Source organism: Scyliorhinus torazame, chromosome 6, assembly GCF_047496885.1.
Source record: "Scyliorhinus torazame isolate Kashiwa2021f chromosome 6, sScyTor2.1, whole genome shotgun sequence".
NCBI classification, from domain to species: Eukaryota; Metazoa; Chordata; class Chondrichthyes; order Carcharhiniformes; family Scyliorhinidae; genus Scyliorhinus; species Scyliorhinus torazame.
Window position 1 is genome coordinate 267,439,441 of NC_092712.1, and position 18,363 is coordinate 267,457,803.

The 18,363-nt window shown below is 41.7% G+C and overlaps 1 protein-coding gene across 1 annotated transcript in view; it reads left to right on the forward strand.

The window, feature by feature from the left end:
* Positions 1-15,679, forward strand: part of LOC140425419 (protein FAM8A1-like) — a 33,196-nt gene extending 17,517 nt beyond the window's left edge. The window contains exons 3-5 of the mRNA XM_072509678.1: positions 5,598-5,721; positions 6,780-6,919; positions 9,055-15,679. Coding sequence (XP_072365779.1) covers positions 5,598-5,721; positions 6,780-6,919; positions 9,055-9,199 — 409 coding nt within the window. The 3' untranslated portion in view covers positions 9,200-15,679. The remainder of the gene's footprint in view (positions 1-5,597; positions 5,722-6,779; positions 6,920-9,054) is intronic.
* Positions 15,680-18,363: the final 2,684 nt, after the last annotated feature.

Below are 18,363 nucleotides of genomic sequence, written 5' to 3' on the forward strand. Positions count from 1 at the left end.
TGAAAACGTTCTGAAAATCCAAGCGCACTATGTCCACCGATTTTCCCTTCCATCAATTCTATTAATAACTTCCTTTAAAATAACAGGTTGGCCAAACATGATTTCCTTTGAAACAGATTCCAGCATTTTCTCTACTGATGTAAGGCTAACAGGCCTGTAGATTCTTAGTTTATCTCTCCCTCCCTTCTTAAATAGTGGGGTGACGTTTGCTACCTTCCAATTTGCAGGAACTGTTCCAGAATTTTGGAAGATGATTTCCAGTGCGTCCACTATCTTCATATCTTCTCTGTTGTTTCTCTATTCCCCATGATAAATTCACCTGACCTACATTTGTCTTGGCTAAATGTTTCCTTTTTGCATACCTATAGAAACTTATGTTTTTTGCTTGTTTACATTCCTAGTCAGTGGGGACGGAAACAAAAGGCAGGAAGGGAGAGTGTGTAAAGCATGACCAGAGAAAGCAGGGCAGAGAGCAAGGAAAGTCTACATTAAACTGCATTTATTTCAATGCAAGGGGCCTGATGGGCAAAGCGGATGAACTCAGGGCATGGATGGGCACATGGGACTGGGATATTATAGCTGTGACTGAAACATGGCTAAGGGAGGGGCAGGACTGGCAGCTCAATGTTCCGGGGTACAGATGCTATAGAAAGGATAGAACAGGAGGTAAGAGAGGAGGGGGAGTGGCGTTTTTGATTAGGGAGAACATTACGGCAGTACTTAGAGGGGATATATACAAGGGTTTGCCCACTGAGTCTATATGGGTGGAACTGAAAAATAAGAAGGGAGAGATCACCTTGATAGGACTGTACTACAGGCCCCCAAATAGTCAGCGGGAAATTGAGGAGCAAATATGTAAGGAGATTACAGATAGCTGCAAGAAAAATAGGGTGGTAATAGTAGGGGACTTTAACTTTCCCAACATTGACTGGGACAGCCATAGCATTAGGGGCTTGGATGGAGGGAAATTTGTTGAGTGTATTCAGGAGGAATTTCTCATTCAGTATGTGGATGGACCGACTATGGAGGGGGCAAAACTTGACCTCGTCTTGGGAAATAAGGAAGGGCATAGACAGAAGTGTTAGTGAGGGATCACTTTGGGACAAGTGACCATAACTCCATTAGTTTTAAGATAGCTATGGAGAATGATAGGTCTGGCCCAAGAGTTAAAATTCTTAATTGGGGCAAGGCCAATTTTGATGGTATCAGACCGGAACTTTCAGAGGTAGATTGGGGGAGACTGTTGGCGGGCAAAGGGACGGCTGGTAAATGGGAGGCTTTTAAAAATATGTTAACCAGGGTGCAGGGTAAGCACATTCCCTTTAGAGTGAAGGGCAAGGTTGGTAGAAGTAGGGAACCCTGGATGACTCGAGATATTGAGACTCTGGTCAAAAAGAAGAAGGAGGCATATGACGTACATAAACAACTGGGATCAAGTGGATCCCTTGAAGAGTATAGAGATTGTCGAATTAGAGTTAAGAGGGAAATCAGGAGGGCACAAAGGGGGCATGAAATTGCTTTGGCAAATAATGCAAAGGAGAATCCAAAGAGATTCTACAGATACATAAAGGGGAAAAGAGTAACTAGGGACAGAGTAGGGCCTCTTAAGGATCAACAAGGACATCTATGTGCAGAGCCACAAGAGTTGGGTGAGATCCTGAATGAATATTTCTCATCGGTATTCACGGTGGAGAAAGGCATGGATGTTAGGAAACTAAGGGAAATAAATAGTGATGTCTTGAGAAGTGTACATATTACAGAGGAGGAGGTGCTGGAAGTCTTAAAGCGCATCAAGGTAGATAAATCCCCGGGACCTGATGAAATGTATCCCAGGATGTTGTGGGAGGCTAGGGAGGAAATTGCGGGTCCCCTAACAGAGATATTTGAATCATCGGCAGCCACAGGTGAGGGGCCTGAAGATTGGAGAGTGGCGAATGTTGTGCCCTTGTTTAAGAAGGGCAGCAGGGAAAAGCCTGGGAACTACAGACCGGTGAGCCTAACGTCTGTAGTAGGTAAGTTGCTAGAAGGTATTCTGAGAGACAGGATCTACAAGCATTTAGAGAGGCAAGGACTGATTCGGGGCAGTCAGCATGGCTTTGTGCGTGGAAAATCATGTCTCACAAATTTGATTGAGTTTTTTGAGGGGGTGACCAAGAAGGTAGATGAGGGCAGTGCAGTAGACGTTGTCTACATGGACTTTAGCAAAGCCTTTGACAAGGTACCGCATGGTAGGTTGTTGCAGAAGGTTAAAGCTCACGGGATCCAGGGTGAGGTTGCCAATTGGATTCAAAATTGGCTGGACGACAGAAGACAGAGGGTGGTTGTAGAGGGTTGTTTTTCAAACTGGAGGCCTGTGACCAGTGGTGTGCCTCAGGGATCGGTGCTGGGTCCACTGTTGTTTGTGATTTATATTAATGATTTGGATGAGAATTTAGGAGGCATGGTTAGTAAGTTTGCAGATGACACCAAGATTGGTGGCACAGTGGATAGTGAAGAAGGTTATCTAGGATTGCAACAGGATCTTGATCAATTAGGCCAGTGGGCCGACGAATGGCAGATGGAGTTTAATTTAGATAAATGTGAGGTGATGCATTTTGGCAGATCGAATCAGGCCAGGACCTACTCAGTTAATGGTATGGCGTTGGGGAGAGTTATAGAACAAAGAGATCTAGGAGTACAGGTTCATAGCTCCTTGAAGGTGGAGTCGCAGGTGGACAGGGTGGTGAAGAAGGCATTCGGCATGCTTGGTTTCATTGGTCAGAACATTGAATACAGGAGTTGGGACGTCGTGTTGAAGTTGTACAAGACATTGGTACGGCCACACTTGGAATACTGTGTGCAGTTCTGGTCACCCTATTATAGAAAGGATATTATTAAACTAGAAAGAGTGCAGAAAAGATTTACTAGGATGTTGCCGAGACTTGATGGTTTGAGTTATAAGGAGAGGCTGGATAGACTGGGACTTTTTTTCCCTGGAGCGTAGGAGGCTTAGGGGTGATCTTATAGAGGTCTATAAAATAATGAGGGGCATAGATAAGGTAGATAGTCAACATCTTTTCCCAAAGGTAGGGGAGTCTAAAACTAGAGGGCATAGGTTTAAGGTGAGAGGGGAGAGATTCAGAAGGGCCCAGAGGGGCAATTTCTTCACTCAGAGGGTAGTGAGTGTCTGGAATGGGCTGCCAGAGGTAGTTGTAGAGGCGGGTACAATTGTGTCTTTTAAAAAGCATTTAGATAGTTACATGGGTAAGATGGGTATAGAGGGTTATGGGCCAAGTGCGGGCAACTGGGACTAGCTTAATGGTAAAAACTGGGCGGCATGGACTGGTTGGGCCGAAGGGCCTGTTTCCATGCTGTAAACTTCTATGATTCTATTCCTTTCTTTATCAGTTTCTTGGTCCTCCTTTGTTGTATTCTAAAATGCTCCTAATTCTCATGTTTACTATTTTTGGCAACTTAATGGGCCTTTTCTTTTAATCTTGTATGATCCTGAACTTTCCTTATTAGCTGTCTTTGCATGTTTTGGGATTTTGTGCCTGAAGGAAGAATAATTGCTGTAAACTATGTACAGTGGACGGCATGGTGGCACAGTGGTTAGCGCTGTTGCTTGAGAGCGCCAGGGTCCCAGGTTCGATTCCCCGCTTGGGTCACTGTCTGCATGTTTTCCCTCGGTCTGCATGGGTTTCCTCCGGATACTCCGGTTTTCTCCCACAAGTCCCGAAAGATGTGCTATTAGGTAATTTGGACATTCTGAATTCTCCCTCCGTGTACCCGAACCGGTACCGGAATGTGGCGACTAGGTGCTTTTCATAGTAACTTCATTACAGTGTTAATGTAAGCCTACTTGTGACAATAATGATTACACAAAAAAGTTTTTAAAGACAATCCATTCTCTGTGTACCATCATACTTATAAATGTATTTTCCAAATCCACTTCAACAATTTGCCCCTTATACTTCATATTTTACTTTGTTCAAATTTAACTCCATGGGTTCAGAATGAACTACCTCAATTTCAAACATAATGTAAAATTCTATCAGATTATGGCCACTCATCCCTAACGGTTCTTTTATAACCAGATTATTAATTAGCCCTTTCCCTTTACATAATACTAGATCTAAAATAGCCTGTTCACTAAACAGTTCCTCAACATAGTCCAAAGTTGTGCAGGTGAATTGGCCATGCTAAATTGTCCCTTGGTGTTCAAAAAGGTTAGGTGGGGTTACTGGGTCACGGGGATAGGGTGGAGGCTTGGGCTTAAGTAGGGTGCTCTTTCCAAGGGCCAGTGCAGACTCGATGGGCTGAATGGCCTCTTTCTGCACTGTAAATTCTATGAACATACTGCTCTAGAAACCATCCCCAACACACTCCAGAAACCTATCCTCCATAACATTAGTGCTCAATAGATTTATCCAGTCCCGAGTCACCCTTGATTACTGTATTACCCATGCTCCTCTAATTTCCTGATCAATACCATGCCCTACACTACCGCTATTTGGTGGCCTATTAACAACCTGTACCAATGTTTGCTGTCCCTTGTTTCATGTCACCATTCAAACAGATTCCACATTTTGTTCTAATCTGAGATCCTCCCTTACTAATATACAGATTTGATTCCTTATCAGTGCAACACCACCTCCTTTTTATTTTTGCCTGTCCTTCCTGAATATTAAATAACCTTGTATATTCAGTTCCCATCCTGGGTTTCCATAATGCCAATCAGGTAATTTCCATTTAGCTCTATTTGTACCTTTAAATCATCTACCTTGTTGCAAGCATTCAGGTAAATTGCCCTAAACTTTGTCTTTTTGATGTTCACCTTTGCCTGCCTTCCAATTTTGCTTGCTACTTTTCTACTTCCCGGTACCAGCTTCACTACTTCCAATTTGTTACCTCTCTGATTCCCATCCACCTGATGAGCTAGATTAATCCCTCCCAGCAGCTCTTAACAAATCTCCCTGTAGGGACCTTTGTTCCAGCCTTGTTTTGGTGGTAGCCATCCAACTTGTGCAGATCCCACCTGCTCCAGAACTGGTCTCAATGCCTCCGGAATCTGATGCCCTCCCTCCACACCTATTCTTCAGCCGCATGTTCATGCGCACAATCCTCCTATTCCAATGCGCATTAGCATGTGACAATAGGAGTAATCATGACATGACTGATTTTGAGGTCTTGCTTTCTCCCTAACTCACTAAAATATGCTTACAGGACCTCATTCCGCTTCCTACCGATATCATTGGTATCATTGTGGACCATGGCTTCTGGCTGTTCACCCTCCCCCAGACTGATGTCCTGTAGCTGCTCCGTGACATCCTTTTGGGCAGAAGCTGTTAATACCTTTAATAATATAAAACAGAAAATGCTGAGAATGCTTAGCAGGTTTGCCAGCACCTGTGGAGAGAGAAACAAATTTAATGTTTCAGGTTGTGCCTTTTAAGAAATTTTCTCACATATTGGAAATGGAAGTTCTAGTAGGATTAATGTTATTTTTCCAGTGATTGGGAAGGCAAATGACAACTCTTCTCCAGCATTTCTGTTTTCACATGGTGATCAATAGAACTTGTTATACATGTGTGTGCTATCTGTGTTGTGATATGCAGGGATCTTTCCAAATTTGCCCTGAATTATATTATTGAAGAAATTGATGAAGACACCTCTCTAGAAGACCTCCAGAAAATGATGGCTGTAGCACTGATGTACAGGCTCTTGGTCTGTTTCTATGAGGTAAGAGGTTCATGAGAAATAACGTGAAATTGGGACTCGAGAGCAATGAGCTGGTATTAATGTGCTATTGGAAGTAACAGTGGGTTTGGATTGTCTGGTGACCACAATAGTCAAAAAGACTGGCAAAAGGAAAAAGCAGGTGGCGTAACTCTGCTTAAAGATGACATAAAGACAGCAGTAAGAAAGGACCTTGGCTCAAAAGATCCAGGAAGTAGAATCAATGTAGATTCTAGCATTTGCCCCAAACAGGCAATGGCCATTCTAACAAGAGATAATCTAACTATCTCCCCTTGATGTTCAATGCCATTACCATGGTTGAATCCCCCAGTTTCAACATCAAGGGGTACCATTGACCAGGAAATTAACTGAATCGGCCATATAATTATTTTGACCGCAAGAGCAGATCAAAGGATGGGAATTCTGTGGTGACTAATTCCTTGATTTGCCCAAAGCCTGTCCACCATTGACAAGTCAGGAGTGTGAACCTCCAACAACACGAGAAGCTCAACACCATCCAATACAGTCCGTTTGATTGGCAGCCCATCCACCACCACAGTGGCAGCAGTATGTACCAAATACAAGATGCAGCAATTCTGCCAGCCTCCTTCAGCAGCACCTTCCAGACCCACAGCCTCTCACCTAGAAGGACAAGGGCAGCAGATGCATGGGATCACCATCACTGGAAGTTTCTTTCCAAGCCACACACCATCCTGACTTGGAGGTACATCACTGCTCCTGGGTCAACATTCTGCAGCGTTCATCTGAACGTCGCTGTGGGTGCACCCATGCCACATGAACTACAGCAGTTCAAGAAAGCAGCTAATCACTTTCTCTCGGGCAATTGTGGGTGGATAACAAAAGCCAGTGGCACAAACATCCTGTGAAATAATTTTTTTTAAAGAAATTCGATGGGCATTTGAGAGAAATAAGTTTGCAGGATACAGGGGCAAAGTAGGTGAATGTGACTTACTAGATTGCTGTACAAAGAGCTGATATGGACAGGACAGACCAAATGGCCTCCTATGCTGTAATAACTCCGATTTCAATTCTATCTCCAGATTGTCTGCCTTTGGGGAGTTGGAGGGGCCACACCTGGCAAGTTTCTGCTTGGGTTACGAGTTGTCTCTTGCGACAGCTCAGTGCTTGTTGCTCCTAACCGGGTATTGGTGATACCAGCGCAGAATGTCAGCATCTCATCGTAAGTGACACTAGTTCCGAAGAAACATTCTGCAATTATTTTCGCTAACAGCAGCTGTGCTCTACTGCAAGGGTATGGAGTCACCACAATTCCGCTCCAGTCTCCCAGCTGCACCCTATTTGGTACAATATCACGTAACACTGAAATTTGGGGCAATTAGAAACGGAATGATTATCCTCTTGTAGCCAGCAGTCCCTCTAAGTTTGCATCCCCTTTAAATTATTTTTGCAGGATATGAGCATGTGAGATATTGTAAAAGGGCTGACTTGTGTGTGTGTGTGGCCTTTGGGAGACTTTCAGGTTTTGCAAGTACTGTAAAGAGACATCATCATGCACCAAAATAAATTTGAGAAAAGGTTCCTTATAGGAGTGGATGAATATTATATCCTCCCCCTACCACTGGATGAAGCCATTGTGTAGCTTAAATGTTAAGGAACAGAGTGCATTTCCCTGGTTGAGTTCTGAGAATCAGTTAGCTAGAAGAAGAACATAAAGGAGAAAGAAATTGATAGGTATGTTGATATGACATATTGAAGTAATATAGGAGGCTCATGTGGGAATAGGTGTGTTGCACAGAATGTCCTGTTTCCGTGCTATTTAATTTTAGCCAAGTCTGACAAAAAATACTAAACTAGGCCTTATTCCGTTATCCTGCTGTGCCTGAAGTTTTATATTTTATCCATTCCACTTGTTACAATAACCGATTAACTTGAAGAGGTGACTAGCTTTTTTTAAAACAAAAAATGAGTTAGTTTCTGAGGGGGGCACAACTTTAGGTTTTGATCCATGTGGGCTGCATATATTTACAGGGTACAATTTTTGCTATTTTATTTTTTAAACTGATTGGGTCTGAATTTTGAGCTGTGTGATGGTTGCATACAAGCACTAAAGCTCAGGTAACACAGTCCTATTAGTACATACTTTATTTGTTTGAATTTCATGAACCTGGAAGAAAAAACTGCTCTTGTGCTATCACCTCATTAGTGAATAAATCTTAAATCAAAATACCAAGATTTGTTTGCATTAGTTTTTAAAAATAAATTTAGAGTACCTGATTCTTTTTTTTCCAATTAAGGGGCAATTTAGCATGGCCAATCCACCTACCCTGCACACCTTTTTGAGTTGTGGGGGTGAGACCCATGCAGACACGGGGAGAATGTGCAAACTCCACAAGGACAGTGACCCAGGGCCAGGATCAAGCCCAGGTCCTCGGTGCCGTGTGGCAGCAGTGTTAACCATTGTGTCACTGTGCTGCCTATTTGTTTTCATTAGTGTCAGGACATATATAAATTAATTGCAACAGGGATTTAAATTATTAGCTCTGTAATATTCAACTATCTAGCCTAGAAAGAGAAGCAGCTTTTTTTTATTAATGCATTGGAATTTAAATTAAACTTGTTGAATTGGATTAACTCAGTCCATATATTTATTCATTGAATTGTGAAGTTTATAAATTCATGCTCTGAATTTCATATGATGGGGCTGCATGCACATTAGGAATCTGACAGTGGAGATGAGCGTGACTCAAAGGAGCTATCTCCATTAAAACTAATGAGGGAAAATCTCACCAGGCACACTGATGTCAGCAGCCAAATTCCTAATATGTGCTCTGAGAAAGAGCAGGAATATGTTCCCTATTGCTCATTATGTGTAAAATACGTCATTCTTTTGGATCTAAAATTGGATCATATGGTACAAGATAGTTACTAATAAATTCAAAAATGGGATCCACAAGAGAAATCTTTATCCAGAAAGTGGTTTGAATGTGAAACTTATTACCTAACGTAGGGACAAGACAAATAGCAAAGATGCATTTAAGGTGATGCTAGATAAGCACATGAGGGTGAATGGACTAGAGGGTTATGCTGATGTGGTGAGATGAAGTAGGTTGGAAGCAGGGTGATATGGAGCAAAGAAACACTGGCATAGACCAGATGGGCCGACTAACATGTTGCTGTGTTGTAAATTCTACGTAATGTATAATGAATTGGTGCGCTGATCTTGAAGAAATTCAAAAATAATTGAAATGATAAACTAATTTAAAACTGTAAAAGAAAAGAATTGTGCGGGAAGGGGGAAATCTGCTTTCAAAGGGTAATCCATATTTATTGTCTGTTTTTTGTCGTTTCCGACAGGTCATCAATACGTGCACTGATCAAGAATTTTTCAATTGCCTTCTTTTTCCCTGCCTTTGTTACATTGCTTTTCTTTCAACACAATCGCACAGCCTACGATATTGTAGCTGGGACTATTGTGATAAAGAGAAATGGAGCGCGATGAGGACACTTGCAAAAGACTTTAATATAATTTTTTCACCCTGCTCCTCAATTTGCTCATTTTCTGCATCATAAGGAAAAGAAGAGGGAAACACCTGTTGCTGTCTGGATTCCACAGTAATGGATTATCTGAAGAACTGAATTGAGAATGAACACACTTCAGTAAAGTACCTGTCAGTCTAATGCAGTACAGGAATTGACTTTGGTCTTGGAAATTAATCTGCTCCAATGCTTGGCACTATAACATTAAAATGTGGATCATGATCGACTCACCAGTTCCGCAAAACTTCAAAATTAACGTCTCAAAACCTTCAAAGGAAAGCATGGCTTCATTGTATTAATATCAACTGAAAATTGATAAAAGTGCAGAATTGACTTTGCCATTGACAGTCGCTGATCTATTTTAGTCCCTTCATCGTGATGCTTCTATTTTTTTGTGGTGTGTGTGGCTGCTTTGGAAAGTTTTGCCAAGGAAAAGAAAACAGTTTGCAGCAAGTCGATTGTTAAAACTATAACCAGCGTGTTGATAACTTCCCTCTGGAAACATAGCTGGATGGATTTGGTCCTTCAGCTAAATGTCTGGAGGGAAAACAAATTTGGAAAAAAAAATAGACTTTTATCTGATATTTTGTTTCTTTATATTTAAGGTGTCAATTGTTTTTAAAGCTAATGCCATTTCTGCACAAGTAAATCCATAAACTCAGTATTAGAGTTAATTCAGTTTGGCTCCCTAGGATTATCAAGATTTTTTTGAAAAATCACTTTCTGTTCTATATATATATACACATTATATGACTTCCATATATTATATGACTTCCATGCAAATTATTTTTTTAAAATTGATATTCTTGTATACTTGAATGATTTTTTTTTTAACTGATTGTATTTCCTTCACATAATCAGTTGCTTTTGTGACTCGATGGTCTGATCCTTGAACGTAACCACCTCAATGTAACGTAACTTGCTCAGACAACTGTGTTTACTCCACTTGCCGTTTTATACAGGGGTCGGGCTGCTGTTTTGATTTTGCTCTGGGAACTATCAATTTCAAATTTATGCTGAGCATTCTCTCACACCCAGGATACTGGGACTGGCCACCTGTAACACGAGTAGATTTCTAATCGATGTGAAGTAGCAGTCAGCAATCAGAAACTTCTTTGGAGGTCGATTAATGTTCATTAAGTGCGCCCTCCAAGTTGCCACTCCTGTTTGCCAGTTTCCAATTAATTATCTTGGGTCCTAAATGTTGTGCTTTGGGGCGTCATGGCTGGAATTTTCTGGCTGTTCTCGCTGGCGAGATATTCTGGTCCCACCAGTGGCGAACCCCTGCCGTGGTTTCCTGGCAGCAGGGGGAGGGGCATAGACCGGGAAACCTTGTTGACAGTGGCACTGGCGCCAGCCAATGGCTGGCTGCCTCCGCCGCCTCATTGCGGGGAGGAGGGGTGGGGGGGTCGCCTCATGTACTTTCCCAGCAATTATAACACTCACTTATCTACTCATGTAAAAGGCTAGTTGGAGCGTGATGTTCATGGATATACATTTAAAGAGCCTTGTAGTACATTTTATTGAAGCATTTTGATGATTTTTGAACTTTTTGTCTTGTGTTTTCCTTAATTCTACTTGGTTGAGATGCTTTGTTTCAATTCATTCAATGCAACCTTTTTTCTAAGAATGCACCATATTTGATCGATGAGAATCCTACTTATGCTTTTTGGCAGAAGAAAACGAGCAATAGAGCATTTCACTTTGCCACAGCAACAGTGTGTGGCTGGCTACCTGTTCATATCCACATACCTCTGACTATAGATGGAGGTGTCACCATGTGGTAGTAGAGTGGTGCTGCCTGTAGCTACAGTTAAAACTGTGTCATCCACTTCATGTACGCCTGCAGCCCGTGTGAACTGTAAAGCTGGCCTTGCCAATGGTATTAATGGTCAGCTGTGTCCTCCAGTTGTCATGTTAAACTATCCATGTGAAGGCAGCATTGGCATGCTAAGCAGAACCATGCATGCTCTCCAGCACTTCATTTAGCACCGCCTCCTCTTTGTCAGCGAAAGAGCAGCAGGTGTAATTGCTGCTCTGCTCCATAGGGTTGACTGCAATCATTTTACCACTTTTTTTAACCTAAAATAGTTCTGGCAAAGGTTGAAATATTTTTCAAAATTATGAAATTGATTTTTAACAGCTAACAGCCATTTTCTCCTCCTATTCGGCCATTTGGCATTAATCAGCCATATCCCTTTAAATTTGCATTATCTTGCCTCACTGCTGACTGCATGCCAGGCCTACGTTGTGTTGATGAAGCTAACTGTAGCATCGTGTGTGATCAGCACCAACGAGGCCCACTGATTGCTGCAGAGTCAGAAGTCCGATCTACCCCACTTTCTCCACCCTGTCGAAATTGAAGAGGCTGACAGATTGGGAATGTTCTTAAATTCTGACGGTGGCATAGACTTGGATCTGGGTGTTCCAACTGTTCTCCAGGAAGGCATGGTGATAAACCTTTGCAAAAATAATTTGTATACATAACAATATTAAACTCGATGGTTAATGGGCAACCTCTTACCTCCCTGGATTTTATATAATTTTTCATTTTAACTGCCCCTTGTATGAATTATTTCGTGACATTCTAGCAAGCTGTTTCAGTGACATCTATTAAAATTGTTTTGGCAAGGGAATCAAATCATAAGGAGGAATTGAATTTGGGCTTTAGGTTCTTGGTTTGCTGCAATAATGTAGTTATTTTTAAACTACCATTTCAGTCAAATGTTAAACCTAGTATTATACTACTGAAGTGACTTTATACTATGCAGTTTTATAAGATGCAAGTAGTGAAATGCTGTGCCAAGAATGTTGGAACATTTCTGCTGGAACTGTTCTAGTGCAAGCCAGCATAGAATCATTCCAAGAATACTTATTTAAAGGGTATCTTTTGAGTTGTAGTAGTATTGAAACTTCCCTTCTCACCCACTTCTGCAGGGAACAATGTGCAGGTTGCACCCACCAACAGATTGCAGACCACTTTTGTTTTGCAGCTTTGGAGTAACAAAAATCAACCTGTCCAGTGTAGTGTTTCAAACATTGCTAGTTGCCCAGTAGGATCTGTAAGCAATGTTCTGATTACTTGGGGCAAAATTAATTTCAATTTTGAAAGTGGATTTATTTTTTCCAGATGCTCTTCTCCGCAAAGCTGGAAAATTGATCATAGAAAAGGCACAGATTTGGACTCTGAAGGAGGTTAATTTTCCATCTATTAATAGTGGGTTTACTACAATGTTGTATTGCAGGATAATTGGGATGACTTTTTAAAAAAATTATCAGAACACAGATTCGCAGCTTCAATCTCTAATTTGAGTCCATGTGATTCAGATCGTTAAGAATGAAAGAAATGTACTCTGGCCTTGAGTTAGAAGTTTCAGTATATTCAGCCATCCCCTGTTTTTTAATTGGTTGAAGTGAAATAAATGGCAACTGTTCATCATGTGGGTTATATATTTGGATTATCATAGAATTTACAGTGCAGAAGGAGGCTATTCAGCCCATCGAGTATGCATCAGCCCTTGGAAAGAGCACCCTACTTAAGCCCCAGGCCGCCACCCTATCCCCCTTTATCTCAGTAACCTCACCTAACCTTTTTGGACACTAAAGGCAATTTAGAATGGCCAATCCACCTAACCTGCACATTGTTGGACTGTGGGAGGAAACCGGAGCACCTGGAGGAAACCCACGCATACATGGGGAGAACGAGCAGACCACTCAGACAGTGACCCAAGCTGGGAATCAAACCTGGGAGCCTGGAGCTGTGAAGCAACTGCTAACCACTATGCTACCTTGCTGCCCCAATTACTGGGTAACTTAGTTCTAGTGGCTGGCAACCATGGTTTTGCTCTGCTGAACTAAAATTATACGGCCTTGTGTGGTGACTTGCAGGCAGTCTATAAAGACTAGATATTGAAATCCAGATAAAGCAAAAGACAAAAGGATTTGGAAAGGATAGTAAATCCATCTTGCACCTGCTTTAGGTGACCAGATTAAAGGCTACCAGGTTAACTGAATTATTAATTTAGGAACCATGTCCTGTGACTGCTGACCAGGTGGTTTATAAAGGCCTAGAATTAATGTGGATAGTGGTGGGTCCCTGTGCTGTTTGATTCAATATGAGCACATTACACTAAGAAACGATGAGTGATTTATTTGACCTTTATTCCAATGGAGCATCTGACTGGAAAGTGAACAAGTTAATCCCGCTATTAAAATAGTGGAAGGCAAGGCAGCAAGGTGGCGCAGTGGTTAGCACTGCTGCCTCGCGGCACTGAGGAACCAGGTTTGATCCCAGCCCTGCGTCACATTCTGTAGAGTTTGCACATTCTCATTCCCACAACCCAAAGATGTGCAGGGTAGGTGGATTGGCCACGCTAAATTGCCCCTTGATTGGAAAAAATTAATTGGGTGCTCTAAATTTATAAAACTAAATAGTGGAAGGCTGTATTTTACGCTTTTTTTTAAGAAAGGTTGATGTTGCAATTTGAAAACTGGAACAACCTATATATACATATATTATATATATATATATATATATATTCACTCCCAAAATGTTTTAAGTGGTTAGATGGATCAAACACTACAGTAGTAATTTGATTTCTGCATTAGTGAGCATTACGCTTGGCCCATCAAATCTTGTTTTATCAGATCCATTTCTATTTTGTATTCTTCCACATTATTCTGATCAAAGTGAATAAAAGAAAACCCATTACTGCAATTTAAATTTGATGGTAATGATGGTCTTGCATGCGGGTAATTTTAACGGTAAGATCAAGAATATTGTCAAATGTTTAATTATTTTGTGGGAATTGAGAAGTTATTCTATGGAAAGACTATTGGCCTTGGAGATTTATCTTGGGAATGTTCAGAAAGTAGAGTTGTAATCCCTGGAATTTAGAAGTTTAAGGGATTATTTGATTGAAGTTTAAGACATCAAGGGGAAGATAGAATTGACAGAATCGTACAGGCTATTTCCACTCGTTGGGAAGTCTAGGACTAACTAGAGAGTTGGACCTTTCCAGAGTGAAATTAGGAAACTCTTCTATCTACAAAGTATGATAGAAATTTGCATTCCATGCACAATCATTCGTTAATTTTAAATGTGAGATTGATATACTTAACCAAAAGTTATTTAGAAGTTGAGGAAAAAATAGATATGTACAATGAGGTATCCATAATCTTATTGAATGGCAGAAGAGACTTGAGGGGTCAAATGGCCTTATCGTTTTCTTATGTCACTCTTTGATTTGTAATTTTAATTAAAGTTTTTATGGAACTTATTATAGAGAACGAGTGTGAATAATGATACTAAGGATTGCCAAAGATGTCCCAAACCATAATTCAGATCTGAAATCACACTTGAGCATTGAGAGTAGTTTTGGGAGAGTGGACAGGAAGAAGCTGTCTCAGGAGTGTTGATGACGATTGGACGCAGATTTATTCTTCAAGTTCTCGTACCTCAGCTGGAACAAGAATCTAACCTTGTGCTATTGGAACCAATCTGGTCCACAAGCCATCCAGTCAACGGAGATAACCAGCCTCTCCCAAGAAGCCCAAGTTGCAGTGGCAACATGCCATTGAGTGTGGAGCTTATGGATAGTGATGGTAGAGGCTTCAACATCACGGCTAAGTAGGAATTTCTCCTTGGAAGAGGGACCCTCCCTCAATATTGGGAGTCTGTTTGGACCTTCATACCAGATGTAACCTCAATTTTAGTGGCTATATGAAACATTTCTGGTTTTAGATTGACACTAAATTAGTTTATAAATGTAAGTTTAAATTAATGGAAAAACAAATTTTGGTATCATAGCTGGTTTTTAAGCACAAACTAATGTCAGGCTATGAACAAAAGGTAAGATTTCACAGGGCACTTAACAGGTTTGATTCTGCATGTCTATTCCATACTATTTTAATGTTACATGTCCCTCCATTTTGTAACTATAATAAAACCCTTCAGATGTTGCTAAAACTTGCATTCAACATTTTAAAATGATTGCAGTTTTTCTATCACGTCCCCAGATTTACTTCAATTCCACCTCCCCACACCCCTGGTGTCACAGCAATGGTAACTTGTGCTGTGGTTTGCAGTGTTGAGAGTCTTTTAAAAGCAGAATCTGCAGATTTTGATAACTTTCAAAACTGGATTTTGGAAAATTCCAATTCGAGCAGTTCACTCAAGGTCAGAGTTTGATATGGATTCATATCTATTGGACAGGAGGTCTTAGCATCACGGGAAAGAATTGTGGAGTAACAAACTTAACTGTTATAACTTTAAGTTGTAGTGTTAATGGAGTCAGTTTCATGTTTGTTTTGAGTCAAAATTTAATATTGTTTATACTAAACATGCATTAATGATTGTCTGCATCTAAGGATAATTTATATAATTGATCTACCAACTTCCAATATTCATCACTTCTAGAATATTAAATTTGGTTTCATTTTATTTGAATGTTGTCCAGTGAGTTTACTTTGATAGCAAACAAGCTGATATTTCTTTTATTTAAAATTTAGAATACCCAATTACTTTTTCCAATTGAGGGCAAATTTAGGGTGGCCAATCCACCTAACATGCACATTTTTGGGTTGTGGGGGAGAAACTCACGCAAACTCCACACAGTGACTCGGAGCCAGGATTGAACCCAGGTCTTCAGCGCAGTAGGCAGCAGTGCTAACCCAGCCAATATTTTTGCCAGTCGATTGGACCACAGCTTGTTGCACATTTATATATTCCTGTCGTCTTTGTGCTATCACTATGAAACTGGTTGCTTGGAGACAAAGGTAGATGTATGTATACATGACTCCCCTCCACCACCTGACCACGCAAGGACAATGTCTATGAGTGCTATGTAACTGGGAGGAAAGTGAGGACATTGAACTTGTGCACATGTTTGTCTAAACATTTTCCCCCTTTTAAGTGTTTCCTTTGTTTTGATGGCGGGCTTGTTGGAGGGCAGCTGTTCATGGAGCATCAAGGGTGAGTGCACCTTTTGGGGGTTTGGATGAGGTGGTGGGTAGGGAGGGAGGTTGGAGACTTTGGGCGGGGTCCACCATGCTAGCTCAGTGGGTTAGTTACTGGGAGTAAAGTGGGGTGGTTGTTTGGAGGTAGGCTTTTTGGGGGGGGGGGGGGGGGGGTTGCTGACAAGGGCGTGCTTCATGTGGCACAGTTGGAAAAGTATCGATGACGATGGGACATCCAAGGGTGGACCTGGACAGCATGACATGGGCCAGTGGTCTTTTGAGGAGATAAGATAGGTGTGGGCGGTGCGAGGGGAGGCCCTTGAATCAAACCCACATGTTTTGGGCATGTCTGAAACTGCAGGGGTTTGCGGACATAATGTCCAAGGTGCTGGGGGGGAAAACGGTGGCCCCAAGGCCAGAGGTAGTGATATTCAGGGTGTCAGAAGACAGGAGAGTCCAGGGGACGAGCGAGGCTGATATCTTGGCCTTTGTCTCCCTGATGACCCTTTTTCAGATAGAGCTGCTGAAAGCGGGGGTGTGGGTGAGTGACCTGGCAGAATTCCTGAGGCTAGAGAAGGTCAAGTTTGTCCTGGGGAGGTGTGGAGTCAGTTGATGGTTTCACTCGGAGGTGAAAGCCGTTTATTGATTTATGAGGATTGAAGAGGTCAGTAAAGGGGGAGGTGGGGTAAGGGGGTTAAAATGGGGAAGGTAGGATGTGAGAAGGGTGGGTTAATTATAATGTATGATTTTTCTTCTGCTTTTGTTTATATGAAAATTCCTTGAATAAAGTATTTTTAAAAAACTACTGCCAGGTTCTTGCTTGTAATATTCCAAGTTTCACCCTTCTCAGAGTTTGCCTTGAGGGCCTCCTGATACCCTGCAGGAACATTGTTGCCCTTTACTTTTCAAAATTATACATTTGCGCCTCCAACTTCAATGGAAATCATAGGATTGGCTATGCTAAATTGTTCCTTCATGTCCAACAATGTGCAGCTTAGGGAGAGGGTTACAGGGATAGGGCGGGTGAGTGGGCCTACATCGGCTCAGTGCAGGCTCAATGGGCATAATAGCTTCTTTCTGCACTGTATAAATAGGTGGCAACATAAGTGGACAAGGTAGTCAAGAAAGCATATGGAATGCTTGCCTTCATTGGATGGGGGCATAGAGTGTCAAAACTGGCAAATTATGCTACAGTTGGTAAGGCTGCACTTTGGAATGTTGCGCACAATTCTGATCACACTACCAGAAGGATGTGGAGGCTTTGGACAGGGTGCAGATGAGGTTTATAGGATGTTGCCTGGTCTGGAGGGCATTAGCTATGTGGAGAGGCTGAATAGACAAGGACTGTTTTCATTGGAAAGACAGAGGTTGAGGGGTGACCTGATAGAGGGGCATGGAGAAGAGTGGCTGGGCAGGCACTCTTTCCCAGGGTGGAGGGTTCAATCACCAGAGGGGCATAGGTTTAGAGGAGATGTGCAAGGCAGATTTTTTTATGTAGAGGGTGGTGAGTGCCTGGAACACAGTCATGGGATGTTGTGGAAGCAGATACATTAATGCATGGATAGGATAGGATGGGTATAGAAGGATACAGTGCAAGGAAGTGCTGAGGGTTTTGGCAAAGGTTGGTATGACCAGTACAGGCTTGGAGGGCCAAAGGGCCTGTTCCTGTGCTGTATTGTTCTTTGTTCTATGGTTCAAAGTACTAACAAAGCTCAAACTGAAATGGCAATCTGGCTCACAATGTGCCCTCAGCACTCTATGGCGTTCACAAAAGAGAAGGAAACGGATTTATCTTTCAACAACCCCAACCTACCCTGCCCCACCCACAAGGCAGTTAAAGGAGACCACTGGATCTGGTGTTAATATTTAAAGAGACAATTAATACATTTGCCTCTGGTTATGCAAATCTGTAATGCCAAAGTGTGAAATTTTGAATGACCTATCATTTTCCTGGATGAGACACCAAAACCATCTGTCCTCGAGTGGGTATAAAATATGCCATTTGCAGTACTTGAAGAACAAGGGACTTCTCCCAGTGTATCCCTTCAACTGACATTGATTAAACAATTTTCTATTTTTATTTTGTTACCATTTGTGGTATCTACATTAAAATAGTGATCACATTTTCAAACGTTTCTTAAGCCGTGAAACACCTCGGGTATGTCCTAC